Source organism: Micromys minutus, assembly GCF_963924665.1.
Source record: "Micromys minutus genome assembly, chromosome: 29".
Classification (NCBI taxonomy): domain Eukaryota; kingdom Metazoa; phylum Chordata; class Mammalia; order Rodentia; family Muridae; genus Micromys; species Micromys minutus.
The window spans coordinates 28,318,892-28,346,588 of record NC_137964.1 but is presented as its reverse complement, the minus strand read 5'-3'; the positions used below and the strand labels follow the sequence as shown (position 1 = coordinate 28,346,588).

At 50.1% G+C, this 27,697-nt stretch overlaps 1 protein-coding gene across 1 annotated transcript in view; it reads left to right on the top strand.

Annotated features, from left to right (window-relative positions):
• Positions 1-20,732: 20,732 nt before the first annotated feature.
• TBX5 (T-box transcription factor 5) overlaps positions 20,733-27,697 on the top strand; it is a gene marked incomplete at its 3' end in the record, with an annotated part of 45,232 nt that continues 38,267 nt past the window's right edge. Inside the window, exons 1-4 of the mRNA XM_080940741.1 lie at positions 20,733-20,906; positions 22,504-22,598; positions 24,653-24,772; positions 25,603-25,750. Coding sequence (XP_080796867.1) covers positions 20,760-20,906; positions 22,504-22,598; positions 24,653-24,772; positions 25,603-25,750 — 510 coding nt within the window. The 5' untranslated portion in view covers positions 20,733-20,759. The remainder of the gene's footprint in view (positions 20,907-22,503; positions 22,599-24,652; positions 24,773-25,602; positions 25,751-27,697) is intronic.

The window sequence follows — 27,697 nt, the reverse complement described above, 5'->3', positions numbered from 1 at the left end:
ATAATATCTCAATACAGAGGCTGATGCTGTACCTCAGGGAGTAAAGGCGTTTGCCATCTGAAGATCTAACCCTGACAACCTGAGTTCAATCCTTAGAATCCACTTAAAAATCAACAGTGAGTACTAGTCTCTACATTAGCTGTCTTGGCCCACAATGGGCACCAGGGTACTCCCCCCTCCCCCCACATTATATGCACACACAGTAGCAACAAATAAAAAATATAAATGATGTGCGTAGGGTGTTTATGATTTTTCAAACTTGTTTTTATTTATGTGAATGTTTTATCGATGTGTACATCAGTACCAGCAGAAGACAGAAGAGGGCGCTGGATATCTGCAGCTGGAGTTATGGATGGTTGTGAGCTGCTGGGAATCTAATGTGAAAGAGCAGCCGGAGCTCTTCTGAGCCAGCTCTTCAGGAACATATGTACAGTTTTTAAATGAGGCACATAAACTAAAGACATTGTTTCTCTCCTCTCTGATGGCAAGGGCTGCTATTTATTGAGAATTAGATGGTATCTTCTAGACTTCCAGCACAGTCACCTGGTCAGACATCTTCAGGTCTTCTGCCTTTTACGGAAACCAGAGTTTGCATTTCACTACTGTGGATTTTCCCTCTACAGCTTGTCAGTATTGTCCTCCTCTGGTGGAAGACAGCCCCCTTGGCTTCGGCAACTTAGAAGAATATAGTTTGACTGTTCTGTAAAATGGCTAGAGATTTGAGTTTGTACAATGTTACTATGTGAATTTGTATTTATTTATTTGTTTAAATATTTAGCTATATCAGTCTATCTATCTATCTATCTATCTATCTATCTATCTATCTATCTATCTATTTATCAAGATAGAATCACCTTATATAACCACCTCAGTCCAGTCTCTCATCCATGTGATCCTCCTGCCTCTGCCTGGTGAACTGATAGGGTTCACTTGTGTTCTCTCCATTCGGGTGTATTTCTGAGTCTGCTTCCAGATTTGGGTCACGTGAAAGGACATGTTCAAGAAGGTAGCCTTCCTGCAGAAACAGAGATGTGCTGATCTCCCTTCTCCTCTTTGCCTCCAGCACATGCCCAGTATTCCAGTGTGGGACTGGCCCAAAGATAGTTCCTGGACCTGACTTTACGATCTGATGCCTCCAGTCTCTAAGGGCTCCTGTAATTATACACACAGACACATGGAGGTACACATACATAAAGATAATGAGGAGAAATAAAAAAATATTATGAAGCCAGTTTTATCTGCTGAGCCTCCAGCATTTCCTCTCATGGATGAAGACAATGACGAGTCAGGGTGACTTTAAATTTGAGTTAAAGTAAGGTAGAAATTTGGAAAAGGGCCTGCTAGAGCCCTGAGGTGTCTATTGTCTGTAGTATGATTTTATATGTATATACATGCACATGTACACACAGGTATACTTTTTTTGAGATAGAATTTCTCTGTGTAGAAATCCTTAATTCCTTAAATTTGCTCTGTCAACCAGGCTGGTTTCAACCTCAGAGACCCACCTCCTCCCTCCTCCCAAGTGCTGAGATTAAAAGCATGCCCCACCATCACCTGGCTACACATATGAATATTCTTAATTCCACACAGCCAGCTCCCACTTTATAATATAAGCTGCTTTTGATTTACTTTCTTTTGGTCCATGCTGAGGACTGAACACAGAGCCTCACACATGTTGAATGGACTCTGAGAGGAGCTGTCCTCAGCTAATGGAATGCGTGTGGGGTGAGGCAGAGCCACCATTTGCTTCTCTGCTCTAACCTCAGTACCAATAAGTCCAGGCATGCTGTGGTCAATATTGAATTGAACTGTGTATCCCCACTTCATAGACTGGAGACTGATTTTGGAATGAGAGTTCTTGTGTGTGTGTGTGTGTGTGTGTGTGTGTGTGTGTGTGTGTGTGTGTGTGTGTATGTGTGTGCATGTATGTCCATGCATTTGTGAGCACGTGTATATGAGTGTGCATGTATATGTGTGTATATGTGCTTGGGTATATGTATGTGCGTGTATGTGTGTGTGTGTATGCATGAGTGTGTGTACATGGTGTTGTACATCTCCTCTTTTACTGAGATAGGATCTTTCTCACGGGTCTGGAATCACTGAATATTCAAGTCTGGCCAGCTGGCGAGGAGTCTCAGGGACATACTGGTATCCACCTCCTTAGTGCCAGAATTGCAAGCATGTCCTGCGCTGCCCTGGCATTCAGGGATGTTAAACTCAGGTCCTTATGCCCATGCACTCCCGGCAAGCACTTGGCTAACCGAGCCATCTCTGTGGTTGGACACATCTCGATCACGCAGTGTGGGCATGAGCTAAGGACCCATTTATGCTGACTCCTCAGCTAGTGAATGGTGTGAACTAAGCTGAACACATCCAGTGCTGGGGGCTCCTGGTTGGCTGTTCTTGTGATGTAGTTATCTGTGATGTCTGGTGAGTGGGCTCCTCCAAGGTGCCAATCTGTCAGAAACCCTTCCTGTCTGCAGAAACTGCACGTGGGCTTTCACAACTTCATGCTTTCTGATGGATACAGTTGCAGACTCTCACTAGACTTTTCCTTCTCTGCCTAAAGATTCTTCTCCTACAGGTTGAGTTTTCTTATTTTGCTCGCGGGTCACTTCTGCCAGGGGTGTATCGAGTGTTACACACGAGCTAGTTTGGAAGGACCCTCTGCTGCTCAGTCCCACACTTTCAGGCCCCATGTGAACCAAGGAGAAAGCTCCCTCATAGACTGCCCAAGCTTGGATGTGGTCTTTGAACAGCTCCATGCTCTGTTGCTGTTTAACAGTCTGGATACATAGTATCCCTGCACAGTAGAATGTTCTTCTTAAGGTCTTGGGAAGGGGAGAAAGACTGACATAAATGAGCTGAGATGAGAAGTTCCTGGGTCCGCGTGGGCTGTGCAAACGTTTACATTGATGAGAATGCTGGTTGAAAACGTGAATGCTCAGAAGAGATGAGTGGATGGATCTATTCATGTGGTCAATGGCATGACGTCTCCATGACCCGTGGAATGGGGAGAAACCCAGCTGGGGAGGTCAGCTGACTTGTCATCAGATGCTCCCCAAGCCACCTTCACGTGCTTAGCCAGCAAGGCTGCCTCAGAAAGTTGGAGCTCATAAGGCCATTTTCCAGCCCCAGCTTCATTCTCAGCCATGGCTCTGGCCGGATTTGGAAACAACGCTGCTCAAGCTGGTGTCTAGGTGGAAAATTTCCTTTCTCCAGGAAATGTCTTCCTTGGCCCCCAGAATTAGGTGAAAGTCATCAATGGGGAATAATTATGCTTTATCATGACCCTGTTCTGAAGATCAACACTCAAGTAAAGCCATGCCTTGCTAGTCCTTAAAATTGTGATTAAAGGACTAGAGAGATGCCTCGGCGGCTAACAGAACGTATTGCTCTCCTGAATTAACTGAGTTTGGTTTCTGCACTCACATCAGGTAACTCACAGCTATCTTTAACTCCTGCTCCAGGAGATCTGGTGCCTCTGGTCTTCCAAGACACCTGAACTCACATGCACACACACACACACACACACACACACACACACATATTCTCTCTCTCTCTCTCACACACACACACACACTCACTCACACACTCTCTCTCACACACACACTCACACACACAATTTAAAATAATATTTTTAAATTGTGTTTAAAGAGTTGAACATGTGCCTGTAGTTGTCAGCACTTGGGAGAAAGAGGCTGGTGACTCAGCCTTAGCTATACGACAAGACTCTGTCTCACAAAACAAGGCAATTAGAATTTAGAAAAAGCCATTCAAAGGAAAAGTAAAGAGGGGTCGTGAGTAATGTTCATGGAACACTTAGTAAGTTCGAGGCCCCCTGCCTGTCACCTGAAAACATCCCTAACAGGTGAAGAAGCCTGTAATTATCTTGGCTTTAGAGACAAAACTAAATCCCAAGGAGTTTGTACACCAACAAGACCACAGGCTATGGAGTTATCAGTGCTGGGATTTGAACCCAGAATTTTGGAGATTGCCCACCACATCTTGCTCATGACCAGGTACTCGTGTCTCCCTTGCCTGACTTAATTTAACTCTATGTTTAAAAAAAAGTGTGTGTGTGTGTGTGTGAGAGAGAGAGAGAGAGAGAGAGAGAGAGCGCATGTGTGCACCTGTATGAGCATGTCATATTCCAGTGAGAGAGCATGAGTGTATATTGTGTGAGTATGTGTGGTATGTGTGAGTATATGTGTGTGATGTGTGTGTATGTCTGATATGTGTGAGTGTGTATATAGTGTGTGTGTATATGTGTGTGGGGGGGGTCAGAAAGCTGCTCTAGAGAGCTGATCCTTCTTACACCTTGTTGGATTAGGGCATGGGATTCAGGTTATCAGACCTATGTGAAAACACCTCTACCTGTTGCACCCTGAATTCTTGAAACCCCTCTCCTTCTTCCACCAAGCTGAGAGACAGCTGGCATCCAACAGTCATGAAGAGAAAAGAATGACCAGGTTGGGAGCATCGGCTGCCTGAAGAACGTTATCATCCGGGATAACACGGAATCTCTGTCGGTAGAGGGCTTGTCTGTCATGTACAAAGCCCTGATTTGATCCCCAGCACCACAGGACACTCTCCATGGTGTGGTGGCACATGCTTCCAATCCCAGGAGGCAAGGAGGCAGGAGGAGGAAAGACTGGAGGTCATGACTGGTACATGCTAAATTCAAGGCAGCGTGGGCTAGGTGAGATCCCCTCTTTTCTATCAGCTTTACCATTGGAGAGCTTCTTCCGGCCCATGGCTGGAACTACTCCAACCTTGGAAATGGGCCTGCATGTCTGGATATTTTTTGAAAGCCAGTGTGGATGACAGGACCCTCTTGTTGGGGACTGAATACATCACCGCCCAAATTCATCTGTTGGAATGTGACCTCATGGGGGGAATAAGGGCTTTATAGAGGTAATTAAACCAAAATGAAGTCATTAGGGTGGCCCTGCCTCCTTGTCCCCCATTAGACTGGCACCCTTGTTAAAAGAGCAAGTGTTCTCATAGGCACATGGGAGAAGGCCACATCCCTGTGGAAGCAGAGATGAGGGCCATGCATCCTCTGGATACAGAATGCCACACGGAATCCAGGGAGTGGTCGTCATTGCCTGGTAGAGGGAAGGTCAGCTCCTCACCACTCAGAAAGAACTGACCAGCTGAAGGTTAGGAGGATTTGTTTCTCTCACTTTAGCTAGTCAGCCACACCAGCCCCAGGAAGTCCAAACAGTCCTGAAAGAGCTACATGGGCTGAGGAGGGTGTTCAGTTTGAGTGATCACCAGCAGAGAGTTTGGGGTGGTTCTTCCAAATCTATCCAGCACATCACAGGTAAGGACTTCCCCTTGGGAGAGCAGCCTCTGCAAGAGCTGTTAAGCACAGAGTCATTGATGGTTTCTAGTGCCTTTGATACCCTTAGAAATTCAAGAGAAGGCTGAAGTTCTGCATGTTTAGACTCCTTTCCCAGTTGGGATGTGGAGCTGGTCAGGGCTTGGATTCACCTCAAGGCCTTGAATTTGCTGTCTTGGGTGTAATAATACCTCCCAACCAGTGACCATGTGAGGCTTAGTTTTGCTTGTAAGTCTGTGGGCAGCTGGTTGCATGTGACCATTGAACTCACTGGGTGTATATGGGCAAAGCTGCTAGGCAGGGGTAATGTAGCAGATCTGATGCCATTGCTGGTGTTAGCTGGGCATCTAATGGAAGAGGAGGGTCATCTAGTGCACTCAATTCCTCATAACCCGCATGGTTTCCTTTATGTTTTCCTGGTGAGGAGGAATCAGGAGGTGAGGGGTAAAGAAAGGACAGCAAAACTAACATCACTAGGCTCTGAGGCTGGTGTCTCAGTAACACTGGATCCCAGGATGGTAGGCCTGAGCTCTTAATCAAGGCAGATCTTGCTTGTTTCATTTGTGCTTTGTCTGTTGATGAGACAGCTCTCAAACTGGTTTAAAATGAACTGTGTAGTCTGGGCTAACAGAACTCATGGTAATCCTTCTGCCTCTGCCTCTCCGAGTGCCGGGATTGCAGATGAGTTGTCAGCTCTCAATATGTCTTCTACCTTCTTTTCTTTACTCTCTCTCTCTCTCCCCCCAGCTCTTTTCTTCCGTGCTGGGGGCTGGAAGTCAGGGCCACCAACATGCTAGGCAACCACTCTGCCGTGGATCACGCACACCCCAGAGTCTACCATAAGCATCTGATAGTTTAGGTTCCGGAGAACAGATTCATAGTCCCTGCCTCCAAAGGTCTGTCCCCATAGGAAGAGGGCCTGAGTCAGTGGTTAGTTTTGGCTGTTAAGTGCTGATTGGGATGGAGGCAAAGGCTGCAGGCTTGGGCAGCTGGGCCCCTGATAACAAAGTAGCAAAGATCAGCTATCCCCACCCCTCACACCCCCCCATCCCCTCCTCACTTCGGAGCTGGGGCCAGGGTGTCTGGGGCCCTGAGCATCTTTAGCCTCCTCGTTCTACTCACAACAGCATCTCCTCTAGAAGCCTGTGTCAGAAGACGTTCACCTTGCAGATTTTAGTAAGTAGGGCTCATTTCTTCCCCTGGGGACCAGGGACACACTGGCCTGTGGAATTCTCCTTTCACCTCCTCCATTTTGTCTCTGAGGTCTTTGGCAACAGTGTCTCAAGCCCTGATTATGCAAAAGTCACCCATCTTACCCTTGTCGGGTTGTTTGTTTGTTTGTTTTCCTTTTCCAACCACCTGTTAAGGAATGAGACTCATTGTGCAGAGCAAGTAACAGAAGCCAAGAGAAACAGAAAAACATTTGCTGGGCATACACAATGGAGTGTAAGTTTGAACCTGCGGCCAAATGCAAGAGCTTCCCTCTGCAGCTTAGCTTTCCACCCCAGTAATTTCTCCCCATTCCCAGGCCCGCTGTGGTGTAGAGAGAGACAGGCTACAGTTGAACTTAGCCTAGAACACCCCCCTTGCTCTCCAGCTTTTAAAGTAAGAGCTCAGTAAGAGCCTGGCTCTGCTTCCCTACTCCCTCCACTCTCCTTTAAGCCCCCACCCGGTGAGACCAAAAGGTCAGAGTGTGGGTGACCGGCCAGCGAAAGGAGCTAGAAGCATAATGTTTTCTTCCAGCTACGGGCGACACCCTGGATGTATAAATGCTTGATTTTATTTTATTGTTATTATGGCTCAGGGTCCAGCATGGGCCATAAATGTATTTAAGAGACTTCAGAGTACAGAATTTAATATAGCTGGTGTTATTAAAGAAAAATGGTACTGGGAACCTGTGGGGACAGGCAGACCCCCCCCACCCCCATCTCTCTCCCCATCTCCTGTCACCTGCCACCTTCCTGGAGTGAAGGTTTGGGGGCAGGGTAAGTCCTCCATGGGGGGAGGAAGAGGGGACTGAGCTAAAGTGAGCTGAGGACTCTCCCAGGGAGGTGGCTGGGGTCACCTTTCCCAGGATGCCTGAAGCTCCAATGAATAAACAGTCAAGTAGGGACACTTAAGGAGTGGGAATGAGACAGAACTTTCTAGATAAGGAGGGGGCTTATCAGCCTATAAAAGCCACTTTCACCCATCAGTTGTCTTCTCTTGGGAAGAGAGAGGGTAGAAGAAAGGAGCCAGGGATGAGGGATGGAAGAGAGATAAATGAAGGACCGGTGAGGGCCACACAAAGGAATGGAGAGAGGGGTCTTGGGACATCCCCACATATATAATCAGCAAGAACCTTTACATTTGCTCCAAACTTGTCACCATTCCCCGACTGCTGTTTTGTTTTGTTAATTGTAAGGCAGAAGAGAGTGCTACAACATTACTGATTTATTTTACCTGATCTAAGAGGTCTCACATCCCCCCTGGCCTGAGTCTGTCTGCCATATACATGCGTGATACATTTGACTGCTCCTGTATTTATACTGGCGCCCCTTATGTGAAAAGTACTCGGTAAACAAATAAACTCCACTGGTGGGAACAGCAGCAACAAACAATGGGAACTGGGGAACTGTTGTGAGCAGAGAGACAGGACAGAGGAACCCCATGTGTCAGGTCCTGGGGAATTAACAGAAGGTGCAGGAGGTGGAGGCAGAAAGGGAGCTGGGTGTGTGTGGGGGGTGGGATCTATGGACAGGAGCCAGCACTTAGTTGTGGGGAGGTGGGATTTCATCAAAGACCTTTGGAGGGCTATATGTAGGGACTTGGATATCGTATGGCATCTCTTGCCTGTACCAAAACAGTTGGCGCAGAGATCCCTGGGGGAGCTGTCTGGGCACTTGATACAAGGGTGATGGGTGGAGGACCATGGTGAAGACCTCCCTGAGGAATCACTGTGGTGTGGTTTGCACAGTGGTCAGAGGATGCTGGTCCCCACCTCCACTGGGCTCTGCAAACCTGGTCCTCTGCATCCCTATTCTTCCTTGAGCAGAATTAAGGAATCTGTTCGACCTGCGGATGCTGAGCCTACATGGCTCCCCAGGGTCACAACAGGTTGATTTGTTTTAAGGCCCTGGGGGCTTCTGTGAGGCTGGCAGGAGACAGGGAAAAGTGGGCTGAGGTTCGAGCTGCAGGTAGAGATGGGTTCGTTCCATCTGCTCCCAGTCCATACATCTATCTTTCCTCCCCATGGGTACCTCTTAGGCTGGGCAAGATCTATTGAGTCAACAAGATGGATTAACCAAACCTGCCTGTGCCCATTAAGGGAGGGCGTGTGAGTAAGGGGAGATGTTAGGGCCACATATGGCAGACATAGACGTGTAAATCATGAAGGAATGGGTATGAGCGGGATTCAGTGTGTGCCAGCACTTGTATGTGTGGTGGGCTAACTCACCTGTGCTGTGTTGTTGTAGACATTTAACGTGGCCAAAGGCTGGTTTGTGCCATGGTCGTTCAGTGAGCTGGACTATGTGTGCTGTCGGGTGAGGAGAAGGCTCTCCTGAGTGTGCTAGTGTCTGAACCACTTCTGACCACGAAGTCACAGGTTTGCACCTGTGGGTGATCAACGGGCATGACAACATGATCCTTCATTACGTGTTAATGTTTTCATGAGACACACTACATACACTGCATGTACATGTGTGCTCTAAGTGACGCTGTGTGGCAGTGTCCTGGGCACTTTGTTGATTGATTCTCTTGCTGAGGAAGTGCCAGCTGGTGGCAAAGGAGGTACTGGCTATTGGTAGCAGGTGGGACAGCTTCCTTCTAACACCATGCAGCAGAGGAGGGTCAGGCTAGAGAGGCTTTAAAACACTGGTTGTCTCCAGCAGCTACTGCCTCCTGGAGAAAGCCCCTGGGCCCTCTCACTGGGAACAAGGTGAAAGGCTGCCTGGGGCTGAACACTGGAGGCAGCCAGGAGAAAATGGCCAGGGGTAGGGGCTAGGGGAAAGTCCCTGGTTCCTGGACCAGGAAGCCTGGGAGGCTATGGAAGATTGTGATGCTGTGTGTCTGTCTGAAGAGGATGTCTCACACACACACACATGCCACATTTCAGCCATTGTATGATTTAACTGTTGGCATCATACACCCATGTACACCTTTCACCTGGTCCAGCCAGCCTTCCAGTAGTCGAGGGTTTCCTGCAGGTTGGGGGACAGGAAGAAGCATGCTTAGCAGCCCTTGCTCCTCCCCCCAGGCACCTTTTGCCCAGTTCCCAGGAAGTGGCTGTGGAATTTGTTTCCAAATATAGACAGGGGTGGCCCCTGGCTGTCTGTAGACATCCCTTCTGGCCTCTAGAATGCCGTGACTTAAGAGAACTGACTGCCAGAGGCCAGCTTCCGGCCCACACCTGGAGCGGCTGGTGATACACTGATCATAAAGGTTGATGATTAAAACGGAGAGATGGGGCTGTGAGTCAGGGGGTAAGGGGGCTTGCTGCCAAGTCTGATGATCTAAGTTCAATCCCCAAGACCCACATGGTAAAAGAGGAGGCCTGACTCCTGATAGTTGACCTCTGATGCCCACATGCATATATAGGCAGGCATGCACAGTCACACACCCACACTCGCATCCTACTCCAGTTGCATGCACACACACACACACACACACACACACATACATACATGACCCTTCCGTGATGAAAGACACATGCATGATCATCTTACACCGCCGTGCCCTGTGCCCTTGTACACTATAGCTCACAGGTGTTTTCATACAAGGAGGTAAATGGGAAGTAATAAGTATATGCTCAAATGTATGCGTGCATATTGTAGATGGATGTGTATTTTAATACTCATAGGAAGCTTACATCATGACATATCTACACAACTCTAAATTGATACATATTTAAATGTATATATTTCAATACCCCAAGAGAGGTCACACAATGACACAAAATCCCTTGCCAAACGGCGGACAATCATAAATAATATTCAGCGATAGGCTGGGTATGGCAGTACAGACATTTAATCCTAGTATTTGTGAGGCAGGATCTGAGTGTGAGGCCAGCCTGGTCTACAGGGTGTCATTAAAAAAAAACAAAACAAAACAACAACCACAACACATACGGAGCACAACAGCAAGTGCTGGGGATGAGGCTTGGCCAGTAGGAAGTTTGACTACTGCCCACAAAACCCAGGTTTCCGTCCCCAGCACAGCATCCAAGGGCTGTGCTGGCAATGTTTGCAATTTCAGAACTGTGAAAATAGAGGAAGATTTGGAAGCCCCAATCCTGGAGATTTAGAAGTCTTCCCAGGGAGGCAGCCTAGGGGCAGAGGACAAAGGGACAGGACTTGACAACAGGGGACTCCATCTCAGGCACTTAGTTGAACTAAGGAAGTCCTCTGCTTCCGGACTCTGGCAGCCTGAAGTACAGGCTTTGAGCATGGGTTAGATCCCTTCTATGACCCCGACTTGGGCCCCAAGATGTCAGCACAGTTGAGAGGCCAATGGAGACCTGCCTCTCTCCTAGAAAGTAGAGGGAACTTAAGGTTTTGCGGTCCTCTGAAGTCCTGTCCCACAGGCTTCCTCAGCAGGCTAGCTTACAACTGGACTGCATGCTGGGAGCAGCTTCCTCTGCAGGGGGGTTTCCCCTTTCAGCTCCTCCCTGGGGTGCCAGAGACTAGGATGTGGATGTAAGGTTTTACTACTGGATCTTTCTTCTTGTTCCTTATACCTGAGTGTGGCACTTCTTCCTGTCTGCCGGGGCAGTGTGTATGGCCTTAAGGCTTTGATAGAAGCCAAGATATGGGATCACAACCATCAGGTGTGGAAAGCAGGATTTCAGCATCTCATCCTGGACCCCGGTTGCTAAGGACCAGCAAACCGGGGTCCTCAACTGTTTTGCTAACTGTCAAGGGAGAGGCAGAGAGAAATCAGGTACTCAAAGAAGTCTGAACTTTTCTCATGGGTTGGAGAAGTGTCTGAGGCCAGCAAGATGGGCTCTGAACTTACCCAGCCCAACAGATCTGTTCAGAAGCCCTCCCCAGGTTCTGTACAGAAGCCAAAGAGGATAATGAATGGTGAAGGCTCTGGGGGTGGGGTGGGGATGACAGGACTCTGTAGTCAGAGAGTCTGACCATGACTCATGACTCGGGTCAGTGCCCCCAGAAACTGCTTCCGCAAAGCAAAGGGCACATGTGAATGTTTCACTGTGGCAGGGCTGTATGGGGCTGAATGAGCCAGGGGGACTTACATCAAGGCAGCCCCAGCCTGTTGCAAAAGTTCATTAGTCTTGAACCTCAAGTGCTGGCAGATTCATGACCTTAAAATAACTGTATTTGTGTGTGTCTAAGTGTGTGTGTGTCTCCGTGTGTGTGTGTCTCCGTGTGTGTGTGTGTGTGTGTGTGTGTGTGTGTGTGTGTGTGTGTGTGTGTGTACAGACACCAGTCTTAAAACAAGAATACAAAAATATTGAGAATGGGAGTTGAAAATGTAGAGCGCTCTGAGTGTTCAGTTCTCAGTAGCCCCACCCCCTTCACACCTGTAATCCCAGCACCAGATAGGTAGAAATTGGAGGAGCAGACAGTCAAGGTCACCCTAGGCAAATACAGGGAATTGGAACCAGCCTGGTCTACACGAGAGCCATCTCCACAAAAATGAGCAGAAAGGAAACAGATGAGATCTGTAGAAATAGAGGACACCCTAGTTGTCCCCATCTTTATCTGCCTCTAGATATCTGAGACTAGAGAGGCTGGGTAGAACCCACAAATGGCTGGGAGCTTGGTTGATGTATCCTAGTAAGGAAGAGATGAGCAACTGTTCACCTCCCCCGCCCCGCCCCCGCCAGTTCCAAGCGGGGTGGGGCTCACCCATGGCATGCAACAAAAGTACCATCCCTCAGCTCTGGGGCCTATATTGACACCAGTGGGTCTGAACCTCTGTCCCCATGGCCCTCGTGCTTCTGTCTTTCTGGGTTGCTTACTGCCAAGCTGGGCTGTCTAGGGTGGAAGGGCAGTGCCTCATTCTTTCTCGAAGCCTGTTGCCTCTCTCACGGACTCAAGAAATTTAGCCTGTATTGTCTGCCACCCACCCCTACCCCCAGAAAAAAACACTGTCTCTCCTCTCACTGAAAATTTAAAGAACAGTTCAACCAGAATATTCTTTTAACATTTTCTCTGTCAAGTCCATTGTCAAACTCTTTCCCCCCCACACACTACCCCTCCCCCGTCGGTTCTAACCCATAGCCCAGTGCCATTTACCATTAATGTCAAATGTTCTACTTTCTGACTTCTTCCTCCTGTGAAGAGGTTGCTCCAGGCCATCGAAGGAAAGGAGGGTTAAGGGTGGACACCTTAAAGTCTCAGACCTGGCCATGGCTCCACCAAGGGTCACCACTCAAAAGGGTTCCCATTCAGGCTCAATTTTCTTGGGAAAGCCACCGGACACCGAGGGACTGGACTGTCCTTCAGGTTCCAGTTTCCACTGTAGAGAGTGCTATAGGTTGCTCCTGGTTGCTATAGGGATCAGGAAACCCCAGAGTCCACCATGAAACCAGGCTCTCCCACCCAGAATGGACCTGTGTATTTTCTCACCACTGTTCTTCCTGTTGTGATCAGAAGGACAGAAGGACAATCTGTCTCTGCTTCCAGAGCCTTCTATCAGGGCTGCGTGGGGCTGGAAGGGATTGACTAGGGGGCAGCTAGCAGCCCTGCAGCCCCGGCTGATGGGAAAGAAAAATTAGAGGTCTCGACCAAGCAATCGTCTCCGTCTCGGTGACTGATTCCTCCACTTTGGGGTTTGGGTTCCCTCCTCACCCTCGCCCACACCCCCACCTCCCTTCACCTCTTTAAAGTCATTACCAAAGTTTTTATGCACAGCTCCAGTCAGGAGTATCAACTCTTTCTGCTTCCTGCCTCCTCAGTGGACCCCAACTGAGAACTGTGTACTCCCTGAGGGGAGGGGGAAAAAGCTAGCGAAGGCCACCAGTATTATCCTCGAAGACCTGGTGCCTGCATTTGTGTGGATAAACTGATGTTTCTTGAAAGTGTAGGCCCAAGTTCAAAAGTCTGATTTGACCTTCGTAATTTCCTAAACCACAGGCTTGGCCGGCTTTGGCCTCTGTGTGTATGTGAATTGAGTCTAGAGGTATCACACTGAGCTGGTGTCCAGAGGTAACAATTCCTAATTTCTCCTTTGTTTCCCCCAATCTGGGGTGACGAGGTATCGCCCCCCCCCATGCGCACCTACACACGTCCCTTTATGAAACTGGGGTCAGATTCTCTCTGGTGGGACACCTCACTTCTTGGGGGAGGCAGGCTGGAAAGGCCCTCCCGGAGGCCAGCGTTGAATAGGGTGCAGTTTCATCTCTGGTTTTGAATCTGGCCCTTTGAGTAAGCTCAACACGTGTGGATTTAATTTTCCTTTCTTTCTTGCTTTCTTCCCCCCCCCCAAAGGGAACAAGAAAAATAGTCTCTCGTGTCGACAGCGAGACACCATTCCTTCTGCCAAAGAAAATTTGTCTTTTCCAGAGCCCCAGAGAACAGTACACTCCTAAGTTTCCATGAACCTTTTAGTCGTGGGGGGGGGGGGATGGAGGATCCAGACAGGTTCCTTTTCACTCAAAGGGGGACCCCAGGCTTAGAGTTATTAGCCTAGTCTCTGGCAACAAGGTCACCATAGACACACATTTTGGGACCCCTGATGGTGTAGAAACAGTGTCTACATCCACAGAACTTTCATCGGCTTCAGATTTCCCGGGGTTCAGCGCAGCCCCTGTAACCTGTGAGGCTCCAAGTCATCTCAGTTGAGACCTTCACTCTTTGGGACTGGTGACCACCCAAATTAGGGGTGATTTGGACAGCAGGTCCTTTCGCCGCAAGTTCTACCCGCACCCTCCTGCTACTTTGAGGGAGTAAGGTCTCCTCTAACAGCTGGTTGCCTAGAGAAACATTTCCACTTCTTATCTTGTAATCCTTGATTTAAAAAACAAAATAACCCATCCACCCATGTAGTCAAGAGCTGTAATCATAACCAACGGGATATTAGAAGGGTATATCGAATAGTAACGAACACAGCCGACGCTCTTTCCCGAAGGCCCAAAGCTGGGAGGCTGGGAGCTAAATAAAACATCGGGAAGAGCCCTCCTGAAGTCCTGGGAAAAAAAAATCATAATAAAGTCAGATTTCACTAGGCAAGAGGGAAAGTGACCTCCTGAGGGGGGAAAAAAACCTTCCCACCCTCCCCAGGAATCTTCCTTCTGCGATCTAAGTTGGCCAAAGTTTAGTTTTCTTGTCGTTTCTATTGTCGTTAGAATTCTTATTAATTTTCCCAGGCCTGTACGCTCTTCTCTCTACTTTCTGACCCCAGAGGAGGAGACCCAAATGAGGCAGGGCCGGGGGTCACTGGGGAGGGATACTGAACTGAGTCTCTGTTCCAGCTTGCTCTCCTCTGCATTACTTTAAAATGAAAGGGGGAAGCGTAGGTAACAACAATAACAACTCTAACAATACCAACAGCAATGGTTCCTTATGTTGTTTTGTTTTAATAGGATTCCGGGTCTTTCTGTCTTTAAAGGTATTTAAGATCAAGGCGGAAATTTTGCCAAGGGGCGGAAGTCTGCCCGGGGAGAAAAGCCAGCGGGGAGCGGAGACCGGGAAGCGCAACTCCTGGAAGAAAGGGGAGGTGTGTTGCCTCCCTCTCGAGAATCTCCGAACAGAGGATGGGGGTAAAGGGGACGAGATGGACGCTGAGATCCATTTTGAGGCTGTGGTGTTTTCCCGTGGAGGTTGCTTTCTCCAGAGCACGGGACCAGTCCATGAACCCTTGAAGGGTTCTAGGGTGGAAGGAACCCTTGAGACTTGGTCCAGGTAGTTGTACCCGAAATTACCGAGCAAAGGGGGAAAGTGAAAGGAACTCGCAGGGCACCCTTGGTCTGGGTTTCCCGCCCGCCTCGGCCCTACAGGCCACCCTGCACGGGGATGAGGATTCTGGACTGCATTCTTGGACTTGGGGTCAGAGTCATTCGCTTGGGAAACGAAAGCAAAGCGGGAGCAGCAGGCCGGACAGACGGACTCTTGGGGAAAAGAACTGGGATGAGCGCTGGTGTCCTGAGTCCGTGCTGCAGGCTGCTGCCCGCTGTCTCTTGGGGCCTGACCTTGGCTCTGCAGCTGCTGGGCCGCCCGTGTCACTGCCGCTCCAATCCTCGGTGGACCACGACCAAAACCAGGTCATGCTTCTGGGAATCCTAAGGTTTTGGGGATCGCAAAACCCCAGGATAGACCCGCGAAGCTGGAGACAAGTCCAGATGAAAAGTCGGGCTCCCCTGGGGCTGCTAGCGGGGAGGGTGGGGAGGGAGGGGGGACTCACCCTCGGGAAGGCCTGGCGCTCGCTTGCTCCGTGTAGGGCAGGCCTAGTTTATTGCCGGGAGCCGCCGGGCTGGGAGAAAGTCTGCGCGGTTTCGTAACTCAAAACCCAATGGGTTTCTAAATGCACGTAGAAGCTTACGCAGACCCACCCGACCACTTAGAAATTGTGCTCATTGATCCAACTAGAAATAATTGCCGATTCCCACAAAACAAAATAGAGCGCCTCGCCCCTCTGCAGGATCTGGCGCCGAAAAACAATTTCCCTCCGCACAGTGCACCCGTCTCTAGCCCTTCTCCCACCCCGCCCCACCATACACTCGCACCCCGCCCCCGTCTGGCCACTCTGGGACCCATTGCATCCCCGGATCTCACTGAAGGAGAGGCGTACCGTATGGTCTTTCTCTCTACGGGGAACCTTGGCATGGCAGACATCTAAGATAACTTATATCTACTGAGATAGCCCCCCCCCCAGTAATTATTTTAGTACAGGAACGGACCTGGGCATGAGATATGGCATCCCAAATGTAACCAGCTAAAGGGGCCTCCTCGTCAGAAAAATAGAACTGTGTAAGTAAGAAGCCTTTGCCAGGAACCTTGGGAAAAAACATTGGTTTTCTTACGAATGGGGGCTAAGGTGGTCTCAGTCCTCATTTCTCCTGCTCTCTCTAAGAGAATCGACTTTGCTTTTATTTGTGTCTCCTGTTCTCACTCCCTACTCCAGGGGGGCTCTGGGTTTCTTTTTTTTTTTTCTTTTCCCCAAAGTTCAGGCATGCTGGACTTGCGTCTTACAGTAGACCCTGATAAACGAAGACAGAGAGAACGCAGCCTCCCACTGCCCCCAGTCAAGCGTGACACGGGCGGGCGCGGGCTGGTTGCGTGACTTGTGACGTCTCCAAGCCCTATAGGAGCAGCGGCTGGTGAGATAGTCGCTATCGCCTGGTTGCCTCTTTATTTTATTGGGGTATGCCTGGCAATAAACAGTAATATTTAATTTGTCGGAGACCACAAACCAACGACAAGCTGGGAGGTACTTGCTTTTCTTGACAGACCCTGGAAGAAGCCTTCGTTTTAAAAGGGGCGGGGGTTTTGGGGGCGATGTCCTTTCAAAACTCCTTGTGAGCTACCTCTCACCTCAGTGAGCAAACCTTTTTTGGCTTCTGGGCTGAAGGAAGAGTGAGACTATTGGAGGTGAGTCTTGTTGGGGGGAACTAAAGGGAGGGACAGATATCTTCAGGGCGGCCTTAGTTTTCCCCAGAGCCCCTGCTTCCCACCCTACCTAAGCCTGGCTGAACCCTTTCCTTACTGGATCTTATCTTCTAACACCTGCAAGACTAGATCAGATCCCTTGCACCAGGTTTTAAGAAAAATACGAAAGACAACATTGCCTAGTGGTTGGCTTCATGCACCTCTAAGCTCAGCGAAGGAAGTGTATCTGGCTGAGTTGTTGGCTTGGGGAAGGCCAGATTTTCCCTCTCGGGAAGGGCCTGCTGATTATTTATGGGGATTAATTTTATCCTCAAATCTCTGCGAATGTAAAAGGGATTGGTGAGGTCTGACTGGATTTCCCCTTCCTTCAACCAGAGATGCAGGCTCTCATCCTGAGGTCAGACTGGCTTTCAGTCCTCCAACGGAGACTGAAGTCACCTCCCGTTCAGCCCCAAAGGCTTCCTAGCTGACTTTTGGAAGAGTGAAGAAGGTGTTTGCACCCGGGGGGGGGGGGGAGCTGGCCTTGGCCAGGGTCTGTGTGAAAAACAGACCTGGAAGCTGGAGGGTGGGGTTGCTTGTAGCTGTCCCATGTTTACAACTGAAAAGTCCCCTGGAGAAAGTTTGAAGGGATGGCCTGCAATTTTTGCAGCCACAGAGGCTAAGCTGTTGCTGGAGTCCTGTAGGGCATCCCCCCCCCCCCCAGTCCTTGGCTCTAAGGGTTAGTCTCTAATTAAAGTCCCAGAAAAGAATCGTCCTGGGAAGATATAAGGAAGCTGGAGAGAGAAACAGAATAGGATCTTGCCCATTTGTTTCAAGCAACATTCTGTGCTGCCCCAGCCTGGTTCCGCTCATAGCAAGACCTACTTCCAGTGTCTCTGCTGTGGGCTGCTTTCATTCACCCTTCTGAACTGCAGACTTCAGAGAGGCGAAGGGCAGGCCAGGGAGCACTGGCAGCTGAAACCCCCAGCCAGCCCTCAGTGACTGATTATTTTAATAAAACTGGGCACTGCTTTGTGTACACTCCAGTGTGTGTTTGGGGGGGGGGGCAGCAGCACACACAAGGATTTCTTGGCATCTTTGATCTTGGTTCCTCCATCCTAAGGCACCTTCTCTCCCAAGTCCTAGAGATCTTGGGGTTGGGGGGCAATGAGTTTGAGGTGGAGGAGAGATGTCAAAGCAGCTAGTCCTGGCTCCGCATGGGGCCAGGCAGGGTCACGCCGCTCTCTGTCTGAGGTCAGCATCGGAGACAGAAATCGGGTGAGGCTGCAGAAGAGGCCCGAGGGCGTGTGCAAACGCCTGGTGCATCCAGCCTTGGTTCTCTCTGCAGCGTTGGGCCATTGAAATTGCTGGGCTTCCCAAAGTTCTGCCTTGATTCCTGGTGCTCTCCTTCCTTCCTTCCTTCCTTCCTTCCTTCCTTCCTTCCTTCCTTCCTTCCTTCCTTCTTTCCTTTCTTCCCTCCTACTCTTCTTTCCTCTCTGCAGCTCTGGCTCAGAGCAGCCAACTGAGATGGAAGAAGGATAAAGGGAACGGGAAGGGAGTGGGGGTGGGGAATCAGCAGTTTTAGAGCCGAGGGTCCTGTAGTGGTTCAAGAGTTTGAGGGCTATCTAGTGGAAAAGTGGGAAAGGTGGTGGGAGGAGGGAGGAGAGGGGAGGAGAGAATAAGGAGGGGGCGAGTTGGAGAAGCAATTTCTATACTTTGTGAGCATCCCAGCTGAGTTAGATTGAGAGAGAGAGAGAGAGAGAGAGAGAGAGAGAGAGAGAGAGAGAGAGAGAGAGGAGTCATACTTCAAATTCTGGAACTTTAACCCCTGAAAGCGTCTCTCTGAAAACAGCTGGCTGATTCCCAAGGCTCTCTCGAGTCCCCCAGCTTTTCTTCTCTGGGGGTGTACAAGGGCAGAGCAGGATACGGAGATTGGAGGGTTGAAGGATGCTCCCAGATCTGCTATTTAGTTTTGTGTTCCTCTAAGCCCTTCTGGAGCCCGACAACTTAAAAGTATTTGGGGCTAGCGAACAGCCAGCAGTGAGCCGTGGAGGAGGTGTGGGCTGGAGGTGGGCAGTCGCTGAGAGGCTCCAGCGGTGGGTACTCCATCGTAGCAACTGTAGCGGCTAGCTTGGGCAAGCAGTCCTCAGCACAAACTCCAGAGACATCATGCCTGCACCCCCACCTGGCCTCCGGCTTTCCTGCTAAGAGGAAGAGGGGCGGTGGCGAATGCATCCCGCTGTACAGAGCGAGGTAACCGTACTAACAGATGGCCGGGGAGGCTTGGGCGGGAGCAGGCAGCAACAGTCGGCCGGCCGGGAAAGCGGAGGAGAATGGCGGACTCCAACCCTGTCTGGCATTCTGCAGAGTCTCGCTTGCAGAAAATTTACCGGAGCCTTTTAAAGCGAGAGGGAGCCGGGAGGCTGCCGCAACTCGGGGATCAGCACTGAGGCTTGCAAAGCACACGGCCTGGTTCTGTCAAACCACATCTTGCTCGTCTCCGCCAGCCCCTGAGCTTCCCGGGATCCTGGCAAGGGCTCCGGTGGGTTTCTCCCTGTGGCTGGCCGTGAATGGGAGAGCGCGTGGGGCTACAGCCCTGGTTTTCTTTGTTATGAGAAGATTATGGGGGCTCCCAGAACCGTCTCCCCCAAGCTCCTGAGGCCAGAGGAATTAAAATACGGCAGAATTGGGCCTCAGAAACGATCCGTGGCCCGGCTTAGGTCTAAGGCAGCTTCAAACAAGGTTGGGATTCAGGCTTTTTGCCTAAGAAGCTGCTGGTATTGTGGGGAGCCATGTCTTACGTGAGGTCTTCTGGTGTTTTGAGGTAGAGGCGGTGGTAGAAATCCTTCCTTGCGGAAGGAGGATGAGAGAAGAACTTCATCTTCTTCGGTGGAAATCCCGGGCTGCCCTACCAACCACCTCTGTCCCTAGCAGCCCATTGAGTGTCTGCAGCCCAGGACTTATCTGGGACTGATTTTAGGCTGTCCAACTGGGAGCCAGGCCGGCAGTTTGAGTTAGCCAGCCCCACTGAAGCGCAAAGAAGTTCCCTTTAGCTTGCTTATTCCACAAAAAACGCCTACCCCCATCCCCCGCAGCCAACGATCTGAAAGATCTGGGAGGGTACAGCCCGCTGCCGGCCAGCGGAGAGCCGGCCACAAGTCTCTGATCTAGATCTGTCTCTAGCTCCCTCTGGCTACTTTTATTTGTTTGTTTGTTTGTTTCTCTATTTTCAATCGTTATTGCTGAGGGTCTGGGGGAGGAGAAGACGTAATTTTAAAGGCTGTTTTGTCGTCGTAAGGCCTGTAACAGAGGATGAGAGGGTTCTTAAACTTCATCCTCCGGGTAGATCTCTGAGTTCTTACTCCCCTGTTTTTTGGTTTATTTTTTATTTTTTATTTTTGCAAGACGCGGGTTATTCTGGGCCTTTTGTCTATTGTGAGAAATAATGTCTCTTAGGGGGTTTCATTAAAGAAATCGCTGGCCTGGCCTCTTGAATTCGACAAAGACCATTTCTCAAAGGGGCACAGGGTTTTTGTTTTCTGTTTTGTTTTGGGTTTCTACCCGATGGCTTCCAAAAATACCGACGCCTTATCTTTATTGGCTCTTCCAGGAGTTCAGACAAATTTGACGGACAGCTCTCTTATCACCAGAGCCTGCAGGGGAGATGCGGGGGGCCTTGCCGCCTCCTCCCTGTCTGAAGCGGGTATTTCGCAAGCCGTTGTGCCGTGGTCGGAAAGTCTAACAATATAAAAGACTTTCCGAAGCCTTCTTCAGCGCGAAGGGTCAAACAGCTGTCCTCTATGTCCCTAGACACTCTCCAACTCTCTCTCTTGTCGTCCCCAGAATAGAACCTCGCGCGGGCACAAGAACCCGGGCGCACCATGGCCGACGCAGATGAGGGCTTTGGCCTGGCGCGCACGCCTCTGGAGCCTGATTCCAAAGACAGGTCCTGCGATTCGAAACCCGAGAGTGCTCTGGGGGCTCCCAGCAAGTCTCCATCATCCCCGCAGGCGGCCTTCACCCAGCAGGTAAGAAAAGCTGGCCCAGCGTGTAGATCGAGGCCTGAGCCCAGCTCTCCACTAGCGGTGCAGGGGGCGGGCAGGGCCAGTTATTCCCCCCACTTCCTGGCTAGTCTCATCCAATCTCCCCCAATTCGGCTCTATTTCAATCCACTTTATCGAGGCGTTTATCTTTATGGCCTGCGTATTTTAGAAACCTATTTACATTATTGGAGAGCTCTCAATTATCCGACTATTTGGGGTCAGCTAACAACGGCCCAGATAATTCTCTCCCAGCTGCCCTGGGTATACCTTATTAAGGGTCGGGTCAGCGGGCCGCTTCAGGCCGGCATGAGCGATGGCTTGACCCTCTTTAGATCTTTCTTAGCCTTCGCCTCGGCTCTCCTGCTCTGCGCAGCCCGCCTCGCCCCTCACGCAGTACCATTTATCTTGCTCCGGGGCCTGGAGGAGCTCCCTGACCCGCTAAGGAGAGCACGCAAGGGTTGGGACCGAGGCACCCGGAGCCCAGAGCTCCTGCGGGCTGGAAGTTGGTTCTGAGTGGAGGGAGGAGGCTGTACCCTGTAGTATGATATCTGAGCGCCCAGAGCTTTGGGTGCGCTAAGTAGGTTTAAAACTAGGTGTCACTAGGTGCCGATCAGGAAGGCTTGACCACAGAGATGGGTTTGATCTCCAGATCATTTCCAATAGATGTGTATATAATTTTTAATAAAAACAAAGAGGCTTAAGAATAGTTAGGAAAAAAATTTATATATTTTTTTAAAAAGAAAATTTGTATCTTTTTTTTTTGTGTGTGTGTATGTCTGTATTGGTTTTTTAGAAATAACTTTCAGTTGAAAGGGAAAATGTTAAAAGGCTTCAGTGGCTGCCCCAAGTCAAAGAAAGGCTGGGCAGTGTTGCTAGTTATAGCAAGAGCTTGGAAACATTTTTAATATAGACATAAAAAATAGTTTTTTGTTCTTGAGAAGAAAAACTTTTTTAAAATGGAAAATTTCTACATAGTGGCTTGCATATGCTGGAATCTTAGCACTTTGGAGGGTGAGGCAGGAGGATTGCCAGGAGTTTGATATCCATAAATGTGCTGCATAGTGAATCGCAGGCCTGTCTGGGCTGCAGAGAAAGACGTTGTTTTCAACAACAACAACAATAATAACAATCATACTGAAAATTCTTGTTTTCACAAGAATCACATTCATACCCAGCAGCGCATTTGCATAGCTTCGAAGTTTCTACGATTGATTTCCTTTCCCACCATATCTTAGCTAAAAACGGATCAGAATTAGATGGCCTGGTCCTCTAAGGAGGAGCTCTGTGGTGGGGGATGATTCCCAGGCCTTAAGCTGGTGGAGGAGACACCAGGTACCGAGAGCAGAGGTGCTGTGGAACACAGGCTTCAGCTCGCCTAGGGGGCTGTAGGCAGACGCCCTGTGTTGCTCTGGAGTCCCCACCTCTCCTCAGAAGACAGGAGGGGGAGCGTCTTTCTTTGAACACACAGACTTTGTGTGTGTGTGTGTGGGGGGGGATACTCGGGCCTCAGCATATATGGGGACTTTGAAAAGGCTTGCCCACTAAGACCCATCACTGAAATGTTTCCTCTCTGTCTATCAAGGGCATGGAAGGCATCAAGGTGTTTCTTCATGAAAGAGAACTGTGGTTGAAGTTCCATGAAGTGGGCACCGAGATGATTATCACCAAGGCAGGGAGGTGAGCCAGCTCCTGACGCGGAGGAAGGAGGGCAGCCATGGCGGGGAAGGGGGGGGGGCGACGGGGAAGGGGGGGCGAGGAAAGAAGAGACTGGGAGAAAAAAATAGAATAGAGACAATATTTATTCAGAGTCCATTCTGGCTAAAAAGTCCTGGGCAGGATGGGGACCAAATGCTGACCTCTGGGTAGGATGTTCCTTCCCGGTCTTATAGGAAGATTGAAGTGCACAGAGAGGGGTGGTGGTGAGGGATTAGGGAGAAAAGGTGAAGCAAAGGGAACTGGAGAAGGACTGTGAGTTCTTAGACTTGTACTTGCTCCCTTGCCCCCAACCCCTATTCCCACCTTCTCTGACCTTGGAATAGTTCCAGGGTCCCACCCAATGATTGCCAAACCCTGGATTGTTGAATGTATTCGCTACCTCGCTCATTGTTTATAGAGAGCGGGTGAAGTCTTTGAAACCGAGCGGGGAGCTCCTTGGAGCTCTGTACACAGACAGGAGTAAACACAGCCCGATCGGCCATCGTGCTGGGCTCGGGGGAAAAAAAACTGCTCTTCAAGGCAGGAGTTTCAGAAAGAGAGGCTAGGCTAGGCTAGGCCTGGGGTTAGAAGGCGACAGATCAATTCAAACTCCAGGCCTCCCGTGTGCATGTGTGCGCGCGCGCGCCTGGGGAATGTACTCATTTTCCCCGGCGGCCGGCCTGAGCTACATGCATCTCCAGGATCTAAGAGGCCAGGAGTCTGCCCAGTGCAAGCGTGCGAAGAGACAGGGGCCAGGGCAGTAGGCCCAAGCTGCCGGGTGCGTAAAAGCAAAGGGTGGAGTTGATTTTTCCAGATTCCGCGGGTTCTCCAGCCCAAGCCGCCCTCAATAAACTGACAACGGTGACGTTTATTATTTCTTGAAATTAAACAATGTCGGCTCCCCCGCTCAGCCCGAGGCTCTAGTGAACTAGAAGGCGGTGGGTCTGTTTATATCAGACATCTGAGTTCCCCTTTCCCATCCTGCCCAGGAGGGAAAGTCCCAGCCGGCTGCCTTTTCCCCCTCGCTGGAGCCGAGAGGATTTAACTATAAAAGGCCTGCGCTGTCTCTGGTGCCTCTTTCTGGGGCAGATAAACACGAGGAGGTCCAGGCTCCGGCCTGTGATGGAGAAGCCTTCTTTCGCTCGTCTTCCCACGCTTCACCAACCTAGGCCCAGCGATTTGTCCTGGTGCGCAAATCCAGCCGGATCCCTTGCTTTCTGGAGCAATCGTTGAGGGAAAAATTCTAGTGGGGCCAAGGCATGGGGGAGTCCTTAAGAATCCCGAGTTCTATACCGGTTGTGTGCCTTCAGCTTTCTAGCTCTGGCGTCGGCTCTCCTTCAAAAAACTGACTGCGGAAGGGTTTGGAATTTCTTTCCTGAGTGCCTGGGAGTTTAAGCTCCCCAGGGAAACCTGCCAAGCGCCCGTAGAGAAGTTGCAGACCATTTAAGAATGACCGCACGCTGGCTATGCGGGGCTGGTCACTAACCCGGAGAACTTGGGAACCTCTCTGGCAGCCCCGGTTAACCTGCGCTTCTGGGGACAGAGGACTAAAGTTAGTATTCAAGTTGTCCCTAGGGTGCCACCTTGAATGGCAGCCTCGGCCTTGAGTGAGCAAGTGGCTAGCTTTGTATTGAATGAACCTCCTCCTCACCCCGAAAACTAGATTATCCAGTTGAAAGCGAGTCTCTTTAAACTTAGAAGTCTATAGGCAACAACCCCGGGTCCCACTTTCTTCCGAGGTTCCCGGGGTTGCAGCGCTTGCCTCCTTTCTCTCTGTGCTCTTTGCTCCTCCCGGTAAGTTCAGGGGAAACCCGGTCTGGATCTCACTGAGGATGGAGTGGGGCCAGTGGTCGTCGTTTCTCTGTGAAACCGGCTGAAGATCTGGGACCCGCTCTTCTGAGCATTGGCACAATCCCCCTCCTTTTTCTGTCTGTGCGTTCCTCCCCTTCATCCATCTCTCTCTCTCTCTCTCTCTCTCTCTCTCTCTCTCTCTCTCTCTCTCTCTCTCTCTCTCTCTCTCTCTCTCTCTGTCCCAGGAGGATGTTTCCTAGTTACAAAGTGAAGGTGACTGGCCTTAATCCCAAAACGAAGTATATTCTTCTCATGGATATAGTTCCAGCAGACGACCACAGATATAAATTCGCCGATAACAAATGGTAGGTCCCAGGGTTCCAAAGGGCAGGGAGGGCTGAGAGGAAACTGTGATACCTATCTCACCCTAGCAACTGGAACAGAAAATGCATCATTATTATCATCATCATCACGATCACCATCATCTCCAAAAGCTCAAGGCTTTTTGTACCGATTCGGTTCCAGGTTCCATAAAAAAGAACCACAGCCACTAGCTCCCACTTCATACACCTAAAAACAGAGGCTGTGGGAATCGAGGGGGACCCTGTATACTTCTACACTCACAGGGGCTGCCCCTTTCTTTACTTTTTTTTTTAAGAGTATTTTTTTTAAACCGAGTACTGCATATATTTCTGGGGGACATAAAATCATTTACGGTTATTTTTTATGAGTTACCTGCTTTGAACATGACTTTTTTTTTTTTTTTAAAATGAAACTGCAAAACTGGCCAATGGCTTTACTGGTAAAACAGTCAGCAGAAGAGACTCATGCCTGGGTTCCATTGCTCCTCAGGGGCAGTGAACAGCTCAGAGGCGGCAAGAGGCTGGCTCCTTTGAAAGCAGTTGTGTTTTCCCAATCGTATTGCATGTGCGCATTTTCAGATACCGCTGATATTTTTGTGGGCAGCCGAGACTTTGAGGCCCCACACACTCTGGCACTAGGCTGGGGAAGGCGTGGGAGATGTGAAGAAAAAAGAGCCAGGCCAGGGGTTCTCTTGGATACAGTCTGGGGTGCTCTGGGGGCAGTGGGGGCTGTGCATGTCTGAAGGAGACCAGAATGCACCCAGAACTTTGCCCTCATAGCAGCCCCCTTCGGGCCAGTGGAAAGCCTTACAGCTCCCGTCTCTATCACCTAGGTCGGTAACTGGCAAAGCCGAACCTGCCATGCCGGGTCGTCTTTATGTGCACCCGGACTCCCCAGCAACCGGAGCCCACTGGATGCGACAGCTTGTCTCCTTCCAGAAACTTAAGCTCACCAACAACCACCTGGACCCTTTTGGACATGTAAGTATCTTGCCCCCACATCAGTGTGTCAGACAACTCCCTCCATTTCCTTCCTTACTTCAACCCAGGTCTCTATCTTCTGTCCACCCCCCTCCCCGTTTTCCCATAGCCTTGGGGCTCTCTCCAGCATCCAGTTTCCCTCAAGCAGGACCCACCCTTGGCTGGGTTGTCAGTCCTTTTCTTATTGTAATTGGGATTTTATCCAGTCCCACTTTTTTTTTTTTTTTTGTCTCAGGCCTTCTTCCCTTCCCCACCCCCCAAACCATTTCTTTGCTTTCTGTGGTTCTCAAACTGAGAGGACACTCTCTCCCCTGCCTGTCCTGTAGTCTTCCCAAGATCTGTCTGTCTTTCCTCTTCTCTGGGTGGCTGAAGACGGGGCTCCAGGGGTTCCCATTATTAAAGCTCAGCTTTATAACTGAACTCTTCTAGGTGAGGAATGCTCAGGTCTCATGCCTCCTCTTTTACAGGTGGCAAGTGACCTCTGGTTCCATCGCCCACCCCCTCAGGCTCAGTGCTTTCAGATTTTTATCTAACGATGCAGTCTCCCTTCTCCTCCCCAGCTTAGAGAGGGCAAACCTAGAGCAGAACCCTAAAACTTGGCATCTCTTTGCCTCTAAAGAGGGGTCTTGCAAACCCCCTAAACGATGTACAGCGAGTGCAGCGAGTGTGTGCAGTGTGTGTGTGCAGTGAGTGTGTGCATCCCCTCTCCTAGGTGATGGGTGCTCTCAGTCTGGCTTCATTCTTTTTTTTCCCCCAAGAACAACAGAACACGGGCTTTTGGAGAAATAGCCCCAAACCTCTAGGTTACTTGGGGCTTTTGAATTCCCCATTTAGAGCCCTTTGCCCGATGACCAGGATCACCCTTGAGTATCTGATACTCAAGGTTGCTCTTACGGAGGGAAGTCCGGGGCTGCAGGAGAGGTTAGAGGATATGACCAAGTTTGTACAGTTTGCTTGGGGGTAGTGGTTTCACGGGGGGGGGGTGCACACAGTCTCAGGTTTAGGGAAATGAGGGTCTGGGTAGGTTAGACTTCGAAATAAGTTCACACGAGAAGTCTGCTGTTTCTAGGTGACGCTGGCAGAGGCCAGCTGGGACCTGGGGCGGGAAGAAGGTGTCAGGATGGTCCACTGAGGAGCTCTGCGTGTGAGAAGGGCAGAAGGTTGGGTTGTTGGTAAAGTGTTCTGTCCCGGAGCACTTCTCAGAGATCACTGAATTCATAGTGATCCCAGTGAAGAAGTGTCCTGGGGTTCTTCTGATCCAGGATTAGAAGAAGGCTTGAGGTATTCTTGTGGTTATTCATCAGAAAGTAGGTTCAAGGTTGGGGGGAGTCGTCCCTGCCTGTTTCCTTCCTCTGGTCCCCTCCTCATGAGGTCTGGGACCCTTGAGTTGAGGGGTTTCCATGGAATCTGCAGCTGAGTATGTCAAGCTGCACCTCTGTTTTTCTGACAGTACTTTTTGGGTTCACTCTGGGATCGATTTTCAGGGAAGGTCCTTGGCCCTATCAACAGATACAAGCCACTTAGCTGCCCCCTCCCCCATCCCCGGTTTCCTCTCAGCAACACATGGATAAAGAGTGAAGTACTCTACACCGACTTTGAATCTAGAGTCACCCTGATGGAATTAGAGGCCATTAGATCACCCTCATTCTGAAGTCCCCACACTGTCCCCAGCTGTCACAGCAATTTGGCTAAGCCCAGAGGATGGCTGTGCAGGCCCAGAGTCTGTGGTCTGTGGCAGTCAAGCCAGGGGCCCCAGTGCATCTCTCTGGTCTCTCTGTCGCCACACCACTGGTCAGCCAGGGTCATTAGAAGCCTGGAAGGTGGATGGTGTGTGTGTGTGTGTGTGTGTGTGTGTGTGTGTGTGTGTGTGTGTGTGATTAGAGCTGGACATCCCCAGGCAGGAACTAAAGAGTCGAATCTTGCACCTTGAGGGCCTTGCTTCACCAT